This window comes from Neodiprion lecontei, chromosome 2 (assembly GCF_021901455.1).
Source record: "Neodiprion lecontei isolate iyNeoLeco1 chromosome 2, iyNeoLeco1.1, whole genome shotgun sequence".
NCBI classification, from domain to species: domain Eukaryota; kingdom Metazoa; phylum Arthropoda; class Insecta; order Hymenoptera; family Diprionidae; genus Neodiprion; species Neodiprion lecontei.
Genome location: NC_060261.1, coordinates 18,141,109 through 18,159,449, shown reverse-complemented (window position 1 = coordinate 18,159,449; position 18,341 = coordinate 18,141,109). Strand labels below are relative to the sequence as shown.

Here is an 18,341-nt window from a genome sequence, read left to right as displayed (position 1 = left end):
GAGTCAGGCATTGATTACATAACCAAGTATAACAACGATGGCTAAAGAATTGCGAATTTTTTAATCGAGATAAATTCCGAATTCACGCCGAATGATGGATTGCACTTTTTTCATAATTTTCCATATCAACATCATCGTCGTCCACTATAATTTCGGTTTCTAATACTACAAAATGAATGATAGGTTTATCAGCTTTATTTCAGCTGAAGTAACACGGTACTATTTCACTGTTTTTTCGATAATCTTGATCTATGCCATAAACATTATTAGGATGTCCGTCAAGTTTTTCAAATTTTGAAATGCTGTCTGGAGATGTACGAAAGCTTATATCGTCATACCACTGCACTGAGCTGGAATGTGGGTACGAGCTAGTTACGCTAGGATTGTTGTTGGTCGGTAACAGAGTTACAGTGACCGACCAAAGAAAGCAGATGTAGTCGTTGCTTCGGATGTTTACTTCAGTCTTCTTAACTCTTATATGCTTTGGTAACAGAGTATAGGTATGCAGACCACCTCGTCAGGGCGCATACTTGTTAATGTTGATGGTGAGATTTATATAGTTTCAGTTAACTACCGGCCTGAGTCGTTTTTGTGGAAAGCTTAAACCTTTGTTAACAAACCGGGTGTCAGATTTTCTATGAACTATTTGCTGATATTCTTTGACTGAAGGATAATTTTGTTTCTCGTGTTAAAAAATATGATTTCTTCAACTATGTGATCATCTATTCTTACGTGGAATTCACAAGCCGGGACGACGTATACTTTCAAGCTCCTCACCCCTTGCAAAGCATTATTTAGGCTTGTAACAGCAAATTCCTTTGCATTTCATAGAAAACTCTCCACGTCTTTATGTAGCAAATTAACGGTGGATCCAGTTCGAATTCTCCCCTTGAAAGCAGACCGCAATTCTTCCCAGTGCATTCGATCGCTTCTGTTTTGGTTGTGCAAATTTTCATCCGTTTTTTGAAGTCGTTTGAATTTCGTCGAAAACGATTTCAAGAGACCGATCGTTGTGAGAATTTTTTTTTTTTCTGTAACCGTTGACGCCTTGTGCAAGAATTTTGCTCAGAAACTGTATATTTTGAGTTCCAAAGATGACCCATTTTTGAATTTCCGTTTTTTGACAATGATTCATCTAAAGTTTGATACTTAGTTCCATAATATTGATAAACTTCAGACATTTCTTGGATTTCATCTTCTTCTTTCTTCTTCTTACGTGCGGTTGGTAAGTTGAATCTTGAACTGCCTTTTGCCGTAGTGGGAATACTTTTATAAAACGAGCTCTACGTATGACTATATAGTGTGTACGTGGAGGTATGTGTGATAAGCGAATTACAGAAAGCGCAAGAGCGGTATGTAGCGCATGTTGAAGCAATTGTTTGATCACCTTACACTATTACATACATTACATCCTGGATCAGCTCAGTTAATCTGAAGCAGACGAAAAGACTATCACAATCAACTTTTGCAACTGTTGATTGTGGAATGTGGGGTGGTTAATATCGGACCGGAAATTGCACCGACAAACAGTTGTCGGAGTCACGGGGAAAGAATTTCACGTGGTTGGTACCACGCCGGAATTTAAATCGACAAACAGTTCTTGAAAATAATAATTATGGAATTTAGGATGTTTGACATCGTACTGGAAGCCGCCTAAAGTGAACCAGGCAATTCCTGAGAGTGAACGTTCCATAGAGAAGGGTTTACGTCTCCGCTATACCGCGACCGTCGTTAAGAAATGATGATGAAATTTAGCAAACTGTAAGTAAAGCAGCGAGATGTTGACCTTTGGTTGATAAAACGTTGGTACAGCAGGGGTTGTTTGCGGTGACAGAGGTGTTGACGTCATTGTGGAAAAGGGTTTGTGTTTGGGTGAAAATAATATCGGTGAGTGGAAAGGAATCTGTATTCTGACACCCCTCTCTTGTATTGCTACTTCAGAAATCAGTTTGTTACTCTCTTCAATAAGATATCTTACCCGCTTTGGTAGAAAATTACTTAGATGACAGTAGTGTTATCCAGAAGGCCTTTGATTTGAGAGGGACCCTTAAGAATTCTATCAAGTTAGGATGTCCACCAAAAGTGAATCTTCACTGCAGCAATCCAAAAGCGCCTTGAAAAATAGTGGCATTTTTCTTCAAAAAATACCTTAAATCCTTATCAGGTTTCAATTGCCATGGTCCTGTGTTTTTTAACAAAGAAATATTGGGATGGAGCCTCATATGAATCATTGAACACCTTTCGATGAGTTATTTCGGTGATAGTTGGAAGTGATATTGCTCAGGGTGACAGAGTTAAGCGCTTTTAAATTAGTAACTTGCGGACCTGAATATAATGAGACCTGGGACCCGTAGCTATTGTTCAATTATCCATTATTCTTCTCCCCACACAAGGAAAACTTCCTTTAGGATCTTACGATAGAGCTGGTTACTCTGCTTGCGGGCGTCATAGGCCACCGGATGAAAACTCTCTCTTGTCTCTCATAAGATTAAAAAATATAGAGCAAGCTCAAGGTTCCATCTGAATAAAAATGCACAACAGAATTGAAATGCCAAACTAAAATAAGAAGCAGCCAAAAGTTGATTTTACCGTTTTACACAAAAGATAAGTCAATTTATGTAGTGCCAGTTCAAGAGAGTTTCTTAAAAATTGACCGTATTGAGCGATCACTACTCAGAATTTAAGTCGATAGGTCCATACCTAGTTACGGATACAAAACCTAAAAAAAGCGAAGTGGATACACGTAAATTTTAAACTCTTAGCACTCACCATGCGTCGACTTCGGCTGCGGAACGAAGTGGCGTGAACAAAGATAGTGTTACAAAAACAGCGTGGAGGACCGAAAAATCAACCTTTTTTATTGCGTTCCATGATCTCCGGATCATCCAGGATGTAATGGCTTTTCCTGTAGCGATCTTAGAAGGTTGAAGCCATAAGTTATCTTTTCAAAAGAGGCTCCGCACACAATTATGGTAGAACTTGCCTTACGGGTCAGTTTGTTTAATCATTTAAATAGTAATCCCTGAGGCTACCATAGCTGAGCCGATCATTTTTTGGGACTCCACGAAATTGGTGTCTAGTATTTGAAATGGATAATTACAAGATGCTGTAAGTGCTTGTAACAAATAATTGGGGAAAAACTGAAGAAAAACTGCTTTCACTTCACTCCATAATGACCGATCGGTAGGATATTTTTTTCTTGCAAACAATGGCACTTACAGCCTTTTTTAATTGTCCTTTTCAGTTATTTAGCTATTCAAGGACTAATTCTCTTTTGAGTCCAAATGCTATCCATGATCCCATCTTATAACTAAATGCCGGTGCAAGGCAAGCAAGTTCAGCTTAATTTTCGTTGAATCTTTACCACGAAGATTCAATGTCTCAAGCTTCAAAGATACTGGCGTTTTTTGAACTTCGACATTTTCAACGAATTGTCAGAAATCATCTTCTTAGGTGAAAGACATCATGTTGGAGTAGAGTCTAGGATTCCAAATAATCAAAAGCCCGTGATTTGATTATTTTAAAAGCCAAACTCTGATACATCAAAACGTTGTGAATGCAAGAAGTAGAATACGCTGGATTTCGAAAATGAGAGCTCCGCAAGTGCACAATCCCGATTATTCAACATTCCGAATGACCGACAGTTCAAACGGCCGAATACTGAAGGTTCAAAATCTACAATGCACAAACTTCTAAATGGTCGTATCAGTAAATAACTGCACTTTGATGTAGCAAGGTTCTGAAATGTCTTTGTATCGAATCCTTTGCACTCACATACAGTATATGTGCTCACTGAAAGCTCATGTGCAGGTGGCTCGCGCATGCGCAGTGATGATTCAGGACTTTGCACCATCGAAATGCGTTCTAAAAGTCTCACTTGCTTTGTGATTCGTCGTTCAGGACATCAGTCACCCTGAATATTACACTACCGCAGCTTTGAAAGTTTGGAAACAAATTATTCGGAACCCTGGCATTTGGAGCCTTTCAAATTCAAAGTCTTGTAGCTTCAGATCGTAGTACTTCGGAATCATGACATTTCAAAATTTTGAACATTCTGCATTGAAATTTTCGTGTATTTGGTTATTCGGGATTTTGTACATCATCCACCTGTTTGTGAATGAATAAGAATATACTTAAGTTGAGTGTCTAGTCCATTGATCGAGCTTTACCCGTGAAAAAAGTATGCCGGTTTGACCTTGTATACAAGCCTACTAATTTAATAAACTAAGATTGGACCAAAAAGCTGCCCTCTTCTTACTTGCTAATACTCTTGTCTCTCAACATCAGCCCATTTGTATCATTCTGCTGATTATGCACACGGTTTTTGCTTTTGATCATCGTGTGATATAACCTTTTTGTGGTTTTCGTATTCTTTTGCGATATCCTCTAAATTACCGCTCGCTTTATCTTTGGAGTGACATCCCTTTTTTGGTTGTTCCACGACAAATTTTTTAACATGAACATAAAAGTGCAAAAGTACAAAAAACACTTAGCGTGGCGTATATCTTGTACACCGAACAACAATATTAAGCCATGGAAGCACATAAACAAAGGAATTGTAAGAAATAAGTTCAATTCTCTCTGAATGGGTGACATTTAGCAGAAAGGAGCAGTACTACATTGCAATCTCGAAAACTAGTCTCGAAATATAATTGAACACAGTCGATACTGCGGTATGCACAGAGATAGAGAATCAATTTTTTTCCCGATGTATTATAGAGTTACTGCGCTTATATCTAACAAATCACCACTTCTTTTTACATGAAACAGGGTATGAGTTTTCCAGGTAATTCAAATTTTCAATGCTGGTTTTCTACGTAAGGTCCAATCAAGCCATAGAAAACACTCTGTTTATAATTTATTCTTCCCTGCTCCTTCACGATCACTAAAGGTAAGCTTCGTTCAGTCTCTTGTATGGTAGAACGTAAGTATTTGCGCGGGATGCGCTGGTTTCGGTTCTTCATCTCACCACGACGATTCGTAGTAGGAAACCAAGGAGAATTGGAAGACAGACCCCATCGCGTTTACTCGCTGAGCCGTGATGCAACTCCGCTAAACTTTCTCCTGAAACAAAGATCATACTCAAACACCACGTTCAAATTGACCTCCTCCACCCTCCTCGCCCACCTGAAATGAAAATTCCACGGCAAACGTTAGGTTTCGAATAATTAATCGACCTGAGATTCACTTTTGGTTGAGAATGTAGAGCCAGGACATCCTTAATGCAAAAACGGAGAACGGATCGAATATATCATCTGAAGATCGTTACGAATGCAAGAATAGTAATTTCCGTGTGAAACTATTGTGTTGTCGTAGATCTTCAAGTGGATCTCAGTTACAATTTTAACTGTCAGAATGACTTTTATACTACGACTTCGCAATTGAAAAAGGGGAAAAAAATGTGACACTTTTACATGATTATTCACCACTCTTTTTCGATTTGAATTCACGGTTCTTCTTTTGTTGACCAAAAACTGGTGGTCATTTTCAAGAAATTCAAAGATTGGTGAATAATCATGTAAAAGTATCACATTGTTTTCCCCCTCTGTGAATATATTGTTCAATCAAAAAAGTAGATAAAAACCTACTTCTTACTTTTTTGATTGAACAATATATTCACAGAGCTACAGCGCTCCAATATTATTTTTAATTTCATCTGTTCTAAGGAAAACTATTCACTGCCAAAATTGCAAATAGAGTACCGATCATCTTTAAACAGCCGCAAAACGAGTGCAGAAAGGAGATTTGAAAATGTCGATATAACAGAGGCCAGCTTGACCAGCAAACTTTGATTTTCAAATTTGAAAGACATATTTGGCCACTAAATTTCCAAAGCGAACTATCAAACCCCCACCAAATGATTTCAATAAAGAACATTCGGAAAATTAGAAGTTGGACGGCCAACTTGACTAAGATTATTGAAAATTTTGGCCATTAAGATAAGAAAAACTTATGCTCTCATTTTGTCAGTACACAAATAATTCAGCATTAATTCTTTCTTCATTTTTGGAGATTTATTTCGATGCACAGAACATTTTTTTGATGGTACTAGATAATTCAGAGCGCACTACAGTTTTTTTTAAACACTTGACGCTCCAGACGAAAGGAATTTTTTCAACGTAATACAAAACTTTGGCCACGTGTAACCTTTAATATCAGGGTCAAAATCCGTCTTGCAAAGTCGCATGTCGGGGTTATCCTCACCATGTAAAATGTGCACAGGTAGCACACACTATACATAAAATTTGGACCGACCACTTTGTACCTCAAAATTATGAAACTAATGTCAACTTATAAACAATTATACTCTTAAACTTTATTTATTAGCTTGTTTATATATCTGTAATTTCCTTAATAAATCAATCAACCTGTTCTATTATATTAGATACTTCATCAAGTTCTTTAATCAATTTTGATAGGCAGATCTGGTGCGATAAATTTAATACGAGCGAATGGTTAACCCTTTGGGTCATAATGGTAAGTATTCTTACCACCTAATTCATATCCATTTTTTGTGTATTCAGAGAACTCAACAACATATTTCTTTGCGGTTTTTTGGCTATTTCTGATAATATACTAATAGGTTTTCAATATTCGACGGTTATTATTGCAATATGATGTGAATTATTATTGTTCGAAACGAATTGATTGTAAAAAATCGTAATAATTGAAGAAATAATTCATTTTCGAGAAAGAAAACACGTACACATATACATATTTTACATATTTTATAAGTGTTTAGGGTGGCTTATTACGAATCAGAAATCAGATTTAAAAAATTCAAGATGGTGGATCTAATATGGCGGACAAAAATTTCAAATTCGATCGTATCCGCAGAAAAAACTCTGTCCAGGGACTTTTGTGATCGCTGATTACGAATCTGAAATCAGATTTTGGACATTCAGTATGGCGAATCTAATCAGCGTGTCCGTAAGCCCCTGCATAGAGTTTTTTTGACCGGATTTGATTAAATTTGAAATTTTCGTCCGCCTTATTGAATCCGCCATCTTGAAGTTTTGATATCTGATTTCAGATTCGTAATCAGCGACCTCAAAAACCAGCGAATTCTATCTTGTTATAAAAGTTGACTTAGCACAACAATGTGTAATTCAAAGGGTTAAAGGGGCTCCAAGTCATGACACTCACCGTTAAGCACGTGCACGTGAACAATAGCGGGTTGGTCTGGCATCATCGTTAGCGTGCAGGTGTAGTTTCCGCTGTCTGCGGGGCCAACCCTCGCTATGCTAAGTGTAGAGTTCGCCCCTTCTTCCATCAAGTTTGTCTTTACACTGAAACAATAATTTGCAAATGAATTCAAGACCCCACAGCTTTCTCTGTTCCTTTCCACCTTGATTTCTTGTTCTATCTTGGGGAGTGGAAAACACACCGAGTTTTAATGCAATAAATCCTTATTTCTGTTAGTGAAAAGGACGAAGGGAAATCGTATTACCATATTTAAATTCTAGAAGCTGTTCAGAATATCTATTTAGAGAGAAGAAGCGTATCACCGACCGATCACCAATGTAATAAAATTGAACTCATATAATTTTAGAAAATGCTCGGGTAATTCGTAACATCTTTGCCTGGATATTTTAATTCTTACGAAAATGGAGTATCATACTTTGGCATTGAATTTACAGTTGACAATATAGTGTCGAAACGATAAGAAATTATGGATATAAAAAATTTAGAACCTGTGACCAAAGATAATCAAGTTGAATTTCATTAATACAACGTACATTCTTTGTAACTTCAGACTCTAGCAGTACGTTGTGGCTCTACCTGTGAATATTTTCAAATGCCCCTTATGGCAAAACTATCAGACATTGCGATATGCTCTCAAAGACGTTTTTTTTTTTTGTTTTGGAGAGCTCTTCGAAACCTTGAGAACGCTTCAACATAACTTTCCTCTATCTGTAATCGTTCAGTCAGCATTCGCATAAGTGTGTAATCCCGTTCCGACTTGGTTTGCAAATATTCTGATATCTCCAAAACTATTGAATTGATTATAACAAAATATAGTCTAAAACCTGACCAGACGAAGTAGCTATCCACAAAAAAATACAGAATTAAAATTGGTTGAGTTGTTCTGGAGTTATAAGGTAACATCCGGACAGACAGACAGAAAGACGTTGAGTTTTACACACCAAAGAAGAGGAGAAAAAGATCAAGTAAAAAGTAAAGAAGAGAAGCTTAGAGATTTATTAATTTCTTATTCAAGAATTCAGATGATTTTTAATAATTCTATTTATAACTGAAACCATGCTCAATTCAAAATCGAACAAGTAAAACGACCCTTATATCGAAGAAATACGATTTCACTAGAGTCGTTGAAGGTTAAATTTTTTAATTGAATATACAATTAAAAGATTTTTCCATGACGCGCAAATATTCTCGTGATAAAATTCAATTTTATGTTCAACTGAAGTAGTATCAGTTTTTAAACATTCATTCCATAATTTTCACGTTGTCGTCTGCCATCTTTTATTTTCAGCTTCTTTATTCAGTTTCGGCGCACAAAAATATTGTTCCCCCCTCACATTCATTTCACAAAATGAAACCTCCGGAGATTTATATATACGTGTATATGACAATGTCCAGTACGAGTGTCTCTCACCGTTAAAAAATGCTATCAGGAAATGAACACGCTGACAACAGTAATTAACTACTGTAAAAGTCGACTACGATTTAACATGTGCTTCAGACCACAAAATATTCGTGCAACATCCGGCTGCTGGAGTTCACGGGCTGTATAATACGACTATATGGTAAAATTACCACTTCGGCTTTATGTCACTGCAGACAATTGCTGATTGTGAGTCACGCATGTTATCTGATATGTAAGATACCAGTAGTCAGTTATATTTATAATATTTTTTCTCATACATCTTTTGACCAGAAATTTATGTTGCGAATACGAGAGTGATTGAATGAATGAATGAATGAAAATACCATATAATTTATCGCTATTTCTATCAGAAAAAAAGAAATAACAAACAGAACTATTTATAATTTTCAAATTATGTGCAATAAAATATTTTTCTAATTTCTTTAAATGAAACCTTTATTTTCATAAGTTCTTTGTTACATTAGGTGGTAGCTTTAAAAGGTTACTCGCCTGATTGGCCTGGATAAAATTCTACAGAAGTTCATTAGACAACGAATAATATTGTTACAAAAGGTGAAATCATTCGTTCCCCCCCCCCCCCCCCCCCCCCCCCCTTTCTGATCTAGTAGTGGTCACAGACAAAAGATATATAAAATTTTTCATATGTTACAAAATGAATGAGGTTACTATGTAAACTAACATTATTGTAAAAGCAGTCCTGTCTCAGACTATAAACTGTAAACACGCATTGCCGTTAAAGGATATTTCCTCATCTTTTAATTTTGCTGCTTGTTTGTTCACTTCATAAGCTAACGAACCGGTTCTATTTATTCTGTAGCTTCTAGTTCGTTACAACATTTATGAATGGATAATACGTTTTTACCCTTCTTCATATTACGCGTCTCATTATAAACTGACGCCGGTTGATGTCAGCCATAGAAGGTTGGTTGTTTAGAGAGAACATCTCATGTACACTTGGGGACAATGAATCTGAGATAGCTCATTTTTTACACTAGACAGTTATGTTGGCAACACAGAGACCCCTACAGCGCCATAGTCGGTCGAGCGCGAAACAAACTCAATCTCAAGAAACATAATATAACCCATGACCGTCGAATCTAACCTTAGAATACCGCGGGGGTAATGACTTGTAGGATTGACACGTCAGCGACGGTCATGGGTTACGTCATATTTATTGAGACTGAGTTTGTTGCTCTGCTGACTATGGCACTACAGGTTTCTCTATGTTGCCAACATAACTGTCTAGTGTAAAAAATTAGCCGTCTCAGATTCATTGTCCCCAAGTATACATGAGATGATCTCTAAATAACCAACCTTCTATGGCTGACACCAACCGGTCTCAGATTCATTGTCCCCAAACGTACATAAGTTTCTAATTTGTCCGTCGGACCTTAGCCTAACTATTTTGTATTCAGGTTACAACAATAGGAACATCGAAATTGTATATTGTCAGCGGCAAAGGCGAGTGCTGCGTTCACACGAATACGAGTTCGAAATTGGTTAGATGCAGTCAGATGAGTCTTAGTATTAACGTTGCAGCATGAGCCAAGATACGCACTGTGATCACACGAGGCAGACATACGTTATTGTTGCCAACACCGTTGGATGAAAGTTTGATTTGAGAAGCAACGAAGATGCCACTAACGGCAACACCTACTTGGAAAGTTAAGATTTTCAAAAAGTGCGGTAGAACGACGTTGGTGCATGTGCATAACTGAAAAGTTTTATTTTACACATGAGAGTTTTCTTTGGCGCAAGTACCTACACTTTCAAATAACTCAATCGCACGTACTATGTCATTAAGTGTAAGTTACCTAGCTCCACTTTAACGTGCCATCAGTAGCACATCCGTTGCCTCTTAACCCTTTCATTTACAGATTGTTCAACTTAATCTTTTGGCCTGAATATTGTTACTCGCGGGTTTTTGGGGTTATACGAAGTAGCAAGGGTCATTTGAAGTTGTAAATAAACTGTGATAAGGCTACGTCATGAAATTTTTTGAGTTGAGACGTTGACCGTCCCACTGTGACCGGAAAGATTAAATCGAAATTTTATTTACAGGAATTAGAAAAAATATCGTGCCTTATATCTGCGTGTAGTCGGTGATACCTAACTCGTGTGATTACAGCGCTCGCCTTTGCTGATGCTGTAAACTTTAGACTTATCAGAAATCGCCCACTTTCCAAATTCGCAGCACAATATGCAATTTCTCCGAATTCCTAATTCACGGTGCTCTGCTTGTGACAAGTGATCAAGGTCAAATGTTTACCGTAAGAAGCAAAGCCGCTTATTGAATGCGGATTACGATTAGGTTGCTTCAAAGCGGATTCCACAGCATACGTGAAATAATGAGAATAAATAAGTAAGAGAAAAATCGAATGAAATTCTGAAAATGATCGGTGAAACGTTATTCGCATGCAGAATCATTGAAAAATTGATGATGACGTGGCAGTCGAGCTGCGATTTCACCGAACACCACCAGTAAAATTTCTGTGGAAAGGTAAAAGCCGAGAAGCTTGATAGCCTGTACTGCAATGTTACTTCAATACAGATGCAGAGAAATCGTAAGTAGCAGATCTGAGAAGCGGAGGAGGATCAGCTGTTGCATTGACGAACGCCCGCGGTTTCTTTGCGGCGCTAAAGGGCTAAACCACAACTCAGACTGACTTCCAAACTTTTTCTAACCGACTCTGGAGACGTCTTCGTGAGTCTGTATTGTTATCGCGGGCCACGTTGAGTGTCTATACCTAATCACATGATTTTGTGTTTTTCAACTCAGTTATTCTAGCACTCATGTATTATCACATCATTGAATAACAGTATTTGCTATGAGTTTTTATCCAGTATGAAAACGACTGCCATCGAAGCGTTCTAACACCAGATAATCTTCTTGCCCCGTGGTGTTTATTAATGATTTTCGAAAAGATGAGAATTGTGGTAACCGGAGATATGCTCAAATGAGGCATAAGGACAATTAATTCATAGCGATTTATTAATGTCTAAACTACCTGAGTCCAAGATAAGGACTGGCGCCATCACCTGAGCTCGAACATCTCTACTACTAGCTAATTACAGGGAGGGGGGAGTGCGTTGCACTAATATGTCATATTCTGCCAACATAGCATTAAGTATTTCGCTGTTTTTCATCAGTGTTCGTGGAAGAGGTTTTAGTATGCACTCTTGGACGTCATGACCAGGACGACTCTTGAAAGCTCGTTACAGCAGAGAAACCCCCAATTCAGAAACTTGGGAATGACCCAAGGCTCAGGGTAGAGTCAAAAACTCTATCGGTTGGTTCAGAATTGTTTCAATGTTAAATTTGCAAGTCGCAGACCCAAGGACTCATGTGTCCAGCTTCATTTATTTCTCTATTCTGCCTTGTGACACGCAGCCCCATTTAGCGTTTGCTATACAAACTCAGTTCCCTGTGGCACCCCGGTAACTTGCTAAAATCTACCTAGATTCACCACGTGAACAATAATAACTGGTCGTTGAAGTGCATTCACTTGAATTATAGTCGGGACAATGACTTGCCTCTTCACTCCCTATCCCCCATTATTCTTCCTGTATGTTACCCAGAAATTAGCATAAAGGTGACCGAAATTTAGGGGCTCGATCTGTCACCCGGAAAAAACTTCTGACCGAAATCAAATTAACAATCGCATGTTGCAGCTCTGCTCGTATATCTAGAGTAGCCATGTACCTATCCCATCACCTCTACTGTCGAAAGCACTTCATGTACATGTGATTACACAGGTCTGCAGAAAAGTATATTTTATTTTCAGCCACGTGGGATGTTTTTGGTAAATATCATGTTTTCGAGTTTGCTGAACCTAAAAATGACTTCCATTCCTGTCGATCACGTCCAGTACTCTTGCAAAATACAAGGTGTTTGCATGACAAAGCATAACGATAATAAAAAAAAAAAAAAAACGTTTTATTACAATGAACTAAACAATATTTTTTATAAAATTCAACAAACAATTTCTTTATGAAATATAGTCAGCATTACGTGTTCATTCTTTTCGCCTATAAAACCTTCTCTTCTCTTCGATACGTCTCCGAACACGCTTCCGTTTTCCATTTTCTGTTTTCGTATTTGTATTTATTTTTAAGTCTCACTCTGATACATATTAAATGGAAGTAAGAAATCATTATGCCATTGGATTTTTAGCATCAAGAACAGTGCACCAAATTTCGAAATAAACGGGAGTTTTACTCGAAATGAAACTACAAACACCATTTCAAGAAAAAACCTGCCGTGATGGATTCGTTTAAGTATTTTTTCCGGTTTCAGTGAGTGAAAATCCATAAGAAACACTACAAAAAAAACTGGTGCACTTTTTTGGTTGTAGACCTGTGTTATTCATTAGGTTTTGACTAACAAGCCCATCAACATTGCGTATTCTCAGAATAGTGAAATGCACAGGAGCATGAGTTTTAGAAGCGAGGCGTAGAACATATGATAGAATTTTGTTTATACTGATCGAGATAACGATGGATATTGTAAGGATTAGAGGGTTTTCAAAGTTGGTTGAAAACCCCGTTTTTTACGATTGAACATGTCGTACGTTAGTTTAGTTTATCTTGTTTATCCAATTTCACCCATTCAGCTGTATATCGGTGAATGTAACCGCCGTTAGTGTATTAGACGGGCGCTTAGAATCACGTGAGGATGGTGTGAGGTAAATTGATCCATGTGAGGGTGGGTCTCGTTAAGTTGACGCGTTTCAGAATCTGCTGACGTTGGTAAGCGTGACTGCTACGAGCTTTTGGCAAAACGTCGCTCGCACTCGCGATTGAGAGTTAAGGCTTTCCATTAGTAGGTTTTGTCCAGCTTACGATTAGTGTAGCCAAATTCTGCCAAGTTTGCTAACTTTACTCTACGTTTCTTTCTGCAGACGTATGTTATACTTATATCGGCAGTACATACTGCAAATGTATGAGTACAGAGACTTTCACCTTTTTTTTTTCGTTTGTGATTGCAGCGAATTTTTCAGTTTGATAATTTTTTCCAATTGCTTCGTTAACGAATTACTGAATACTCTGACGCAATGTGAAACTGGTGACAGCGGTGGGATACGGAAGATATGAAGAAGCGTCTCTGAGGACGTATCATACTGGCTGGAAGAAAATTTTTATCTTCATACGAGGGGAAATTTAATTGTTTAATGGGAGGTTGACATCTTCGCTTTGAAAACCGATGTTAGGGACGTCGTAGGGAACTGTAATTGAATTTCGTCGGGATTCCCAAGAGTACTCAAGGCCTGTTGGGTGTATTCAGCGCACATAAACGTGCCTGTGAAATGCGAGGACTAATACAGAAAATCCGTAATTTCACTTGGTATGAGCTTGACTTCACCAACCTCTTGCTAAGTCTTCTTCCTACACCCAGGCTCAAATTGTTGACAGTAGATTATAACTTGGAAGCACTAACCTAGCCAACTTCTCTGGTCGGATTGCCTTTCGCTATCGTATACAACGGGCACACATAGTCACATGCGTCGCGGGAATCCTACTCTGCCTTCGGGAATCCTCTTCTCACCCTCACCGTCGTACTCCTCCTATTTCCCGTTTGAGCCAATTCACTTTGGAGTAAGCTGAACCATAGATCTTCAGACGTGTACACAATCATAGCTTGTAGAGTGGAGTAGAACGCTCAAATTTTTTGTGGAATGAAACAATACTGGGGGATTGTTAGTGATACCGTAAGGATGTGATGAACGTATGATTAGAGCACGATGGCCAGTTCGCATTGTTGATCGATTGAATGATAAAGTGAAAATATTATTAGGTAAACTGGAATTTCTAATACTGAAAATGAATCTTAAGAGTGAGCTTAGGGTTCAACTAGTTTCTGTTAAATTACGTACGCGGACAGTCGACCATAGCAAATAACGGTAGAGAACTGGTTAGCGATAAGACGTATCCAGGAAGGTTGAATCCCGGTGTCTCAAGGTAAAGAGAACATCCGACCGTACATGTGACCAAGAGTGCCCTAGCCCCTGGAGAGCACTTCTAACAATGAAAAGGGGTTGAGGGTAAGTGCCACGGCAACCTGCCGACGCACGAAACGTTTTCTCGAATAGTTTCAAAGTGTTGTGTTCGCCGAAATATACGTACAATTTACCCTAACGATTTCACGCTTTCGTACAATTAACATGTCAACTCAATATTCGTAGCTACTCGGTTGAAGATCTATTTGCTGTCCTAAATATATGTGCATTGATCATTTGGCTAGTATAGAATAAGGATTTGGGTTGCAAAAAATGAGAAATAGAAATGTACCGGCTACAGATGCTTTTGAAATAAGCCGTGTTCGTTTGCTATGGACGTTGAGCCAATGCATTTCAGTAGGTTGAAACAGCTATACCTTAACTGTAGTCGAGATGTCGTTGAAATGCAAAATGGCGACTAGTCGAGCAGCGTAATCGCGGCACATAATCCCTGTTTCATCTAAGTTAGAAAATTGATATTCATTCAGGTGCACTCTCGCTGAGTCTGATAGCCGTTTCTGGAATCGAAGTGTCATATCATCCGTAACACCATCTCTTCAAATCAACAAATAAATTCGTTAAGGCAACTGTGCAGAGAATCGACGTGGTTCCATTACTCCTTGAATTCGCAAGTGGCATTCAGAGCCACCGATCAATGGCACTTGGAATCACAGGTTTATGACTAATAAGTATGTTTGCATTTACTGACTGATTAATGGGTTGCAATGCACGCTGATGAAATTATCTTAGCATGTTCTGAGCTCACCTTATACCTCCTCTTGTCGTATCGTAATTGAGCGTTCTGTTCCCGTGAAGCCATTGAACGACACTATACTGCATCTGCATCGCGATGTGTCGCACCACACACAGAAGTTCGATGGTACTGTCAGCTTCGTAATACTTGTCCCTCAACGGCTGTCCCATTCCGTCGACTATTTGTACCGATGGGTCTGTAAATCAGGAAGACAACACAACATTGCATGGTTTATTTTATTCGAAGCATATCATAATTATTCATTTCTTGAAGTTTATTTTGTAATCGATACACGGATATTCCCCACTTTTCTAAAAATTATTATGGCCCAATAGTTTTTAATGATCTCAATTGGGATTCTAAGCGTATTTTCATGATTTCGTGACATCATCTTGTATGTTTGCAAATTCGTTCCGAAAATTTTACGCGGTGTTAAATATTTCCACCTCATAGTAAGTGAGTTCACATGATTGTACGGGTTCATGCGCTACCTATAGTAAGAGACAACTGTTAGTTTAGATCACGTCATTACAACCCTGCGTTCTCCCTTCAACGTAACGGACTGGTAGATAACTCCAGATGTCAATGCGGGAATACAAAGTAACACATCAACCACATATTATGGCAGTGCCCACTCTACGATGATGAACGAATTAAATGATATGGATAACTAGGGGCTTCGCCCCTGCGCGCTTCGCGCGCCAACCCCACCTCGGTGCTTCGGGCCTCACTATTTCCTTATACAGTGTCTGTTAGACAGGTGAATTTATTTATGCTGATTTAATGACAGGTCTGCAACTGTTGATCGGTTGTTTCGTATCAACCCGACATTGCTATTGGCTCCCTATGCAGGTCTGCTCAGATTGTTTTCGTAAACGAATCTACTCACATGTACAAAACCCCCGATGCCATGCATCCCCAATTGCATTTGGCGACTTATTTTGCTATAGTTATTATTTTCCCCATAGTAGAAGAAATTCATAGCTTTGCTATAAGTAGAATTTCTATGGCTTCAGACAAATTGAAAACTCGTTATGATATTCGAGCCAGGTGGATTGTCGAAGCTTCTTCATAGGCGAAGTTGCCTCGTAGTTTTGTATTGAATCTTTTTTATTAGTATGAAGGATAGAGGTTGAGGTTTTCTTGAATAAAAAACTCTCGCGTTTGAGCCATCGAATTATGAATGTTTATTGGCTCTTGTGGGAAAAGCCTTGCGGCATAAAAACCCACGACGTATGAACGTTTATTTGTAAACTTATAAAAGCGTGTGTCGCACACGTGAATGTGTCGATTGTGTACATGAATGTGCATATGCCTGTTACAGCCCGTTTGGTTCATGCCGTCGTATTGTGATTTTTGTTTTATTCGATTCGATCGAATTTCGGATGATTTGCATTTGCCTTACTCGGAGGAGCGAACGTATATGAGAGTATATTTGGTATTGGTAGTACACCAAGAGCGTTTGGGCTCGTTGTATGATGAAAGGGTGCAAGACCCTTGGTATGTGCGTATGGGCACTCGGTCCCGTGTAGAATGAGAGACACTCGAGCCGTACTCATCTACCTTACTCCGTAAAGCGAACGTATACGAGAGTATATTTGGGCCTCTCGTTTATGGTCGTGGTACGAGAGAACGCACGGCGTCACTCACGATCGTCACTAGACGGACGATCGAACTGGACTGTTTTCAAAAATGCGCGATGCGCGCTCGCCTCCTCGTTTACGCGAGATTTGGCATCCCTGCGGAGACGAGTCGTCCGAGCGCGGCTGGCATGGAGATCGCAATGACACGGGCACAAACGACGCTCAGGCACTGAACACCAGGGATATAAAATTTAATCCCGAAGATTCTGTCTGGCTCTTTCAACCTCGAAGACAGAAAGGACGATGTCCGAAACTACAAAGAACCTGGGAAGACCCTTACTTAGTGGTTAACCGGATCAAGGATTTACAGGATCCGAAAAAACCTATTTCTTCTCTGATATAATTCTCCTCGAGTTCTGTTTCATTACTTCTGCTGACATGTTTGCCAGTATGATATATTTGAAACGATACTCAGTCTCACCTCTGCGTGTCGATCTTGAGTGCCGTATACACAATACGCCAGCGCGCGAAAAAGACAATTCCCGTCGGGAATCATCTTGATAATTCTCGTTTGCATGTTTATTTTTTGCGTGTCAGAAACAGATACCTATGAAGATATTTGTCAAAGACTGTCATAAGCAGCCGATGACAGTTGTCAAAGGAAGTTTTGTTTGCTAGATGCTTTTTGTTTTGTTTTCGGCATCTCACTCCACCGCCAACTTCATGCGTATACTATTGTTATTATAATCTTTTTTATACTATTGTTATTATAATCTCTTTCACCTGTTGCTACTTCTTTTTCATTAGTTCAGAACTTTTTTATTAGATAGAGAGATTAAGTGAAATGAACCGCCTTCATCTGTCATGCGCCGTATTATTTCACAAACGAAATGTTACTATATATAATGTATTGCATTCACATCTACATGAATCTCATTTAAAAATTTAACACGTCTAAACACAAATGTATCATACAACACACTACCATGTGATTATACTCATGATGTTGCAGCAAAATAATTACACATAGAGATTGAAATTACTGAATTAAATAAAGAAATAAATTAAAAAAAAAAAAGAAGTTGAGTTAGGTTAATCTTATCATAACGCATTTATTTCTTTTGCGTGTCGTTAATACATGATGTATTGAACTACCTCTGTATAATTACTTAAAATGAATAGTTATTTTCATGTCCAAATAGAAAATGCGTAAATTAGATCGTTTTATATCATTAATCAATTCATTATCAATAATCAAATAATTAAGTCATTCCAAATTCGACTTCGTCGCGATTGTTTCAGACATTTCATTTGCAAAGTCCGAAATTTGTCGGTATTACCTATCATTTCTCGAAGTGAAGTACGTAGGTATGAACTGC

General features: G+C 38.4%; 1 protein-coding gene across 3 annotated transcripts in view; it reads right to left on the bottom strand.

The window, feature by feature from the left end:
- Positions 1 to 1,465: 1,465 nt before the first annotated feature.
- The window catches only part of LOC107218031, a 489,709-nt gene continuing 472,833 nt past the window's right edge, over positions 1,466 to 18,341 (bottom strand). For 2 of the 3 annotated variants that reach the window (XM_046732062.1, XM_046732064.1), the window contains 3 exons: positions 15,392 to 15,575; positions 7,147 to 7,289; positions 1,466 to 5,064 (listed from right to left, as the gene is read on the bottom strand). In XM_046732062.1, the coding sequence (XP_046588018.1) occupies positions 4,961 to 5,064; positions 7,147 to 7,289; positions 15,392 to 15,575 (431 nt within the window). In that variant the 3' untranslated portion in view covers positions 1,466 to 4,960. The remainder of the gene's footprint in view (positions 5,065 to 7,146; positions 7,290 to 15,391; positions 15,576 to 18,341) is intronic. The other variant, XM_046732065.1, reaches the window with a different exon arrangement.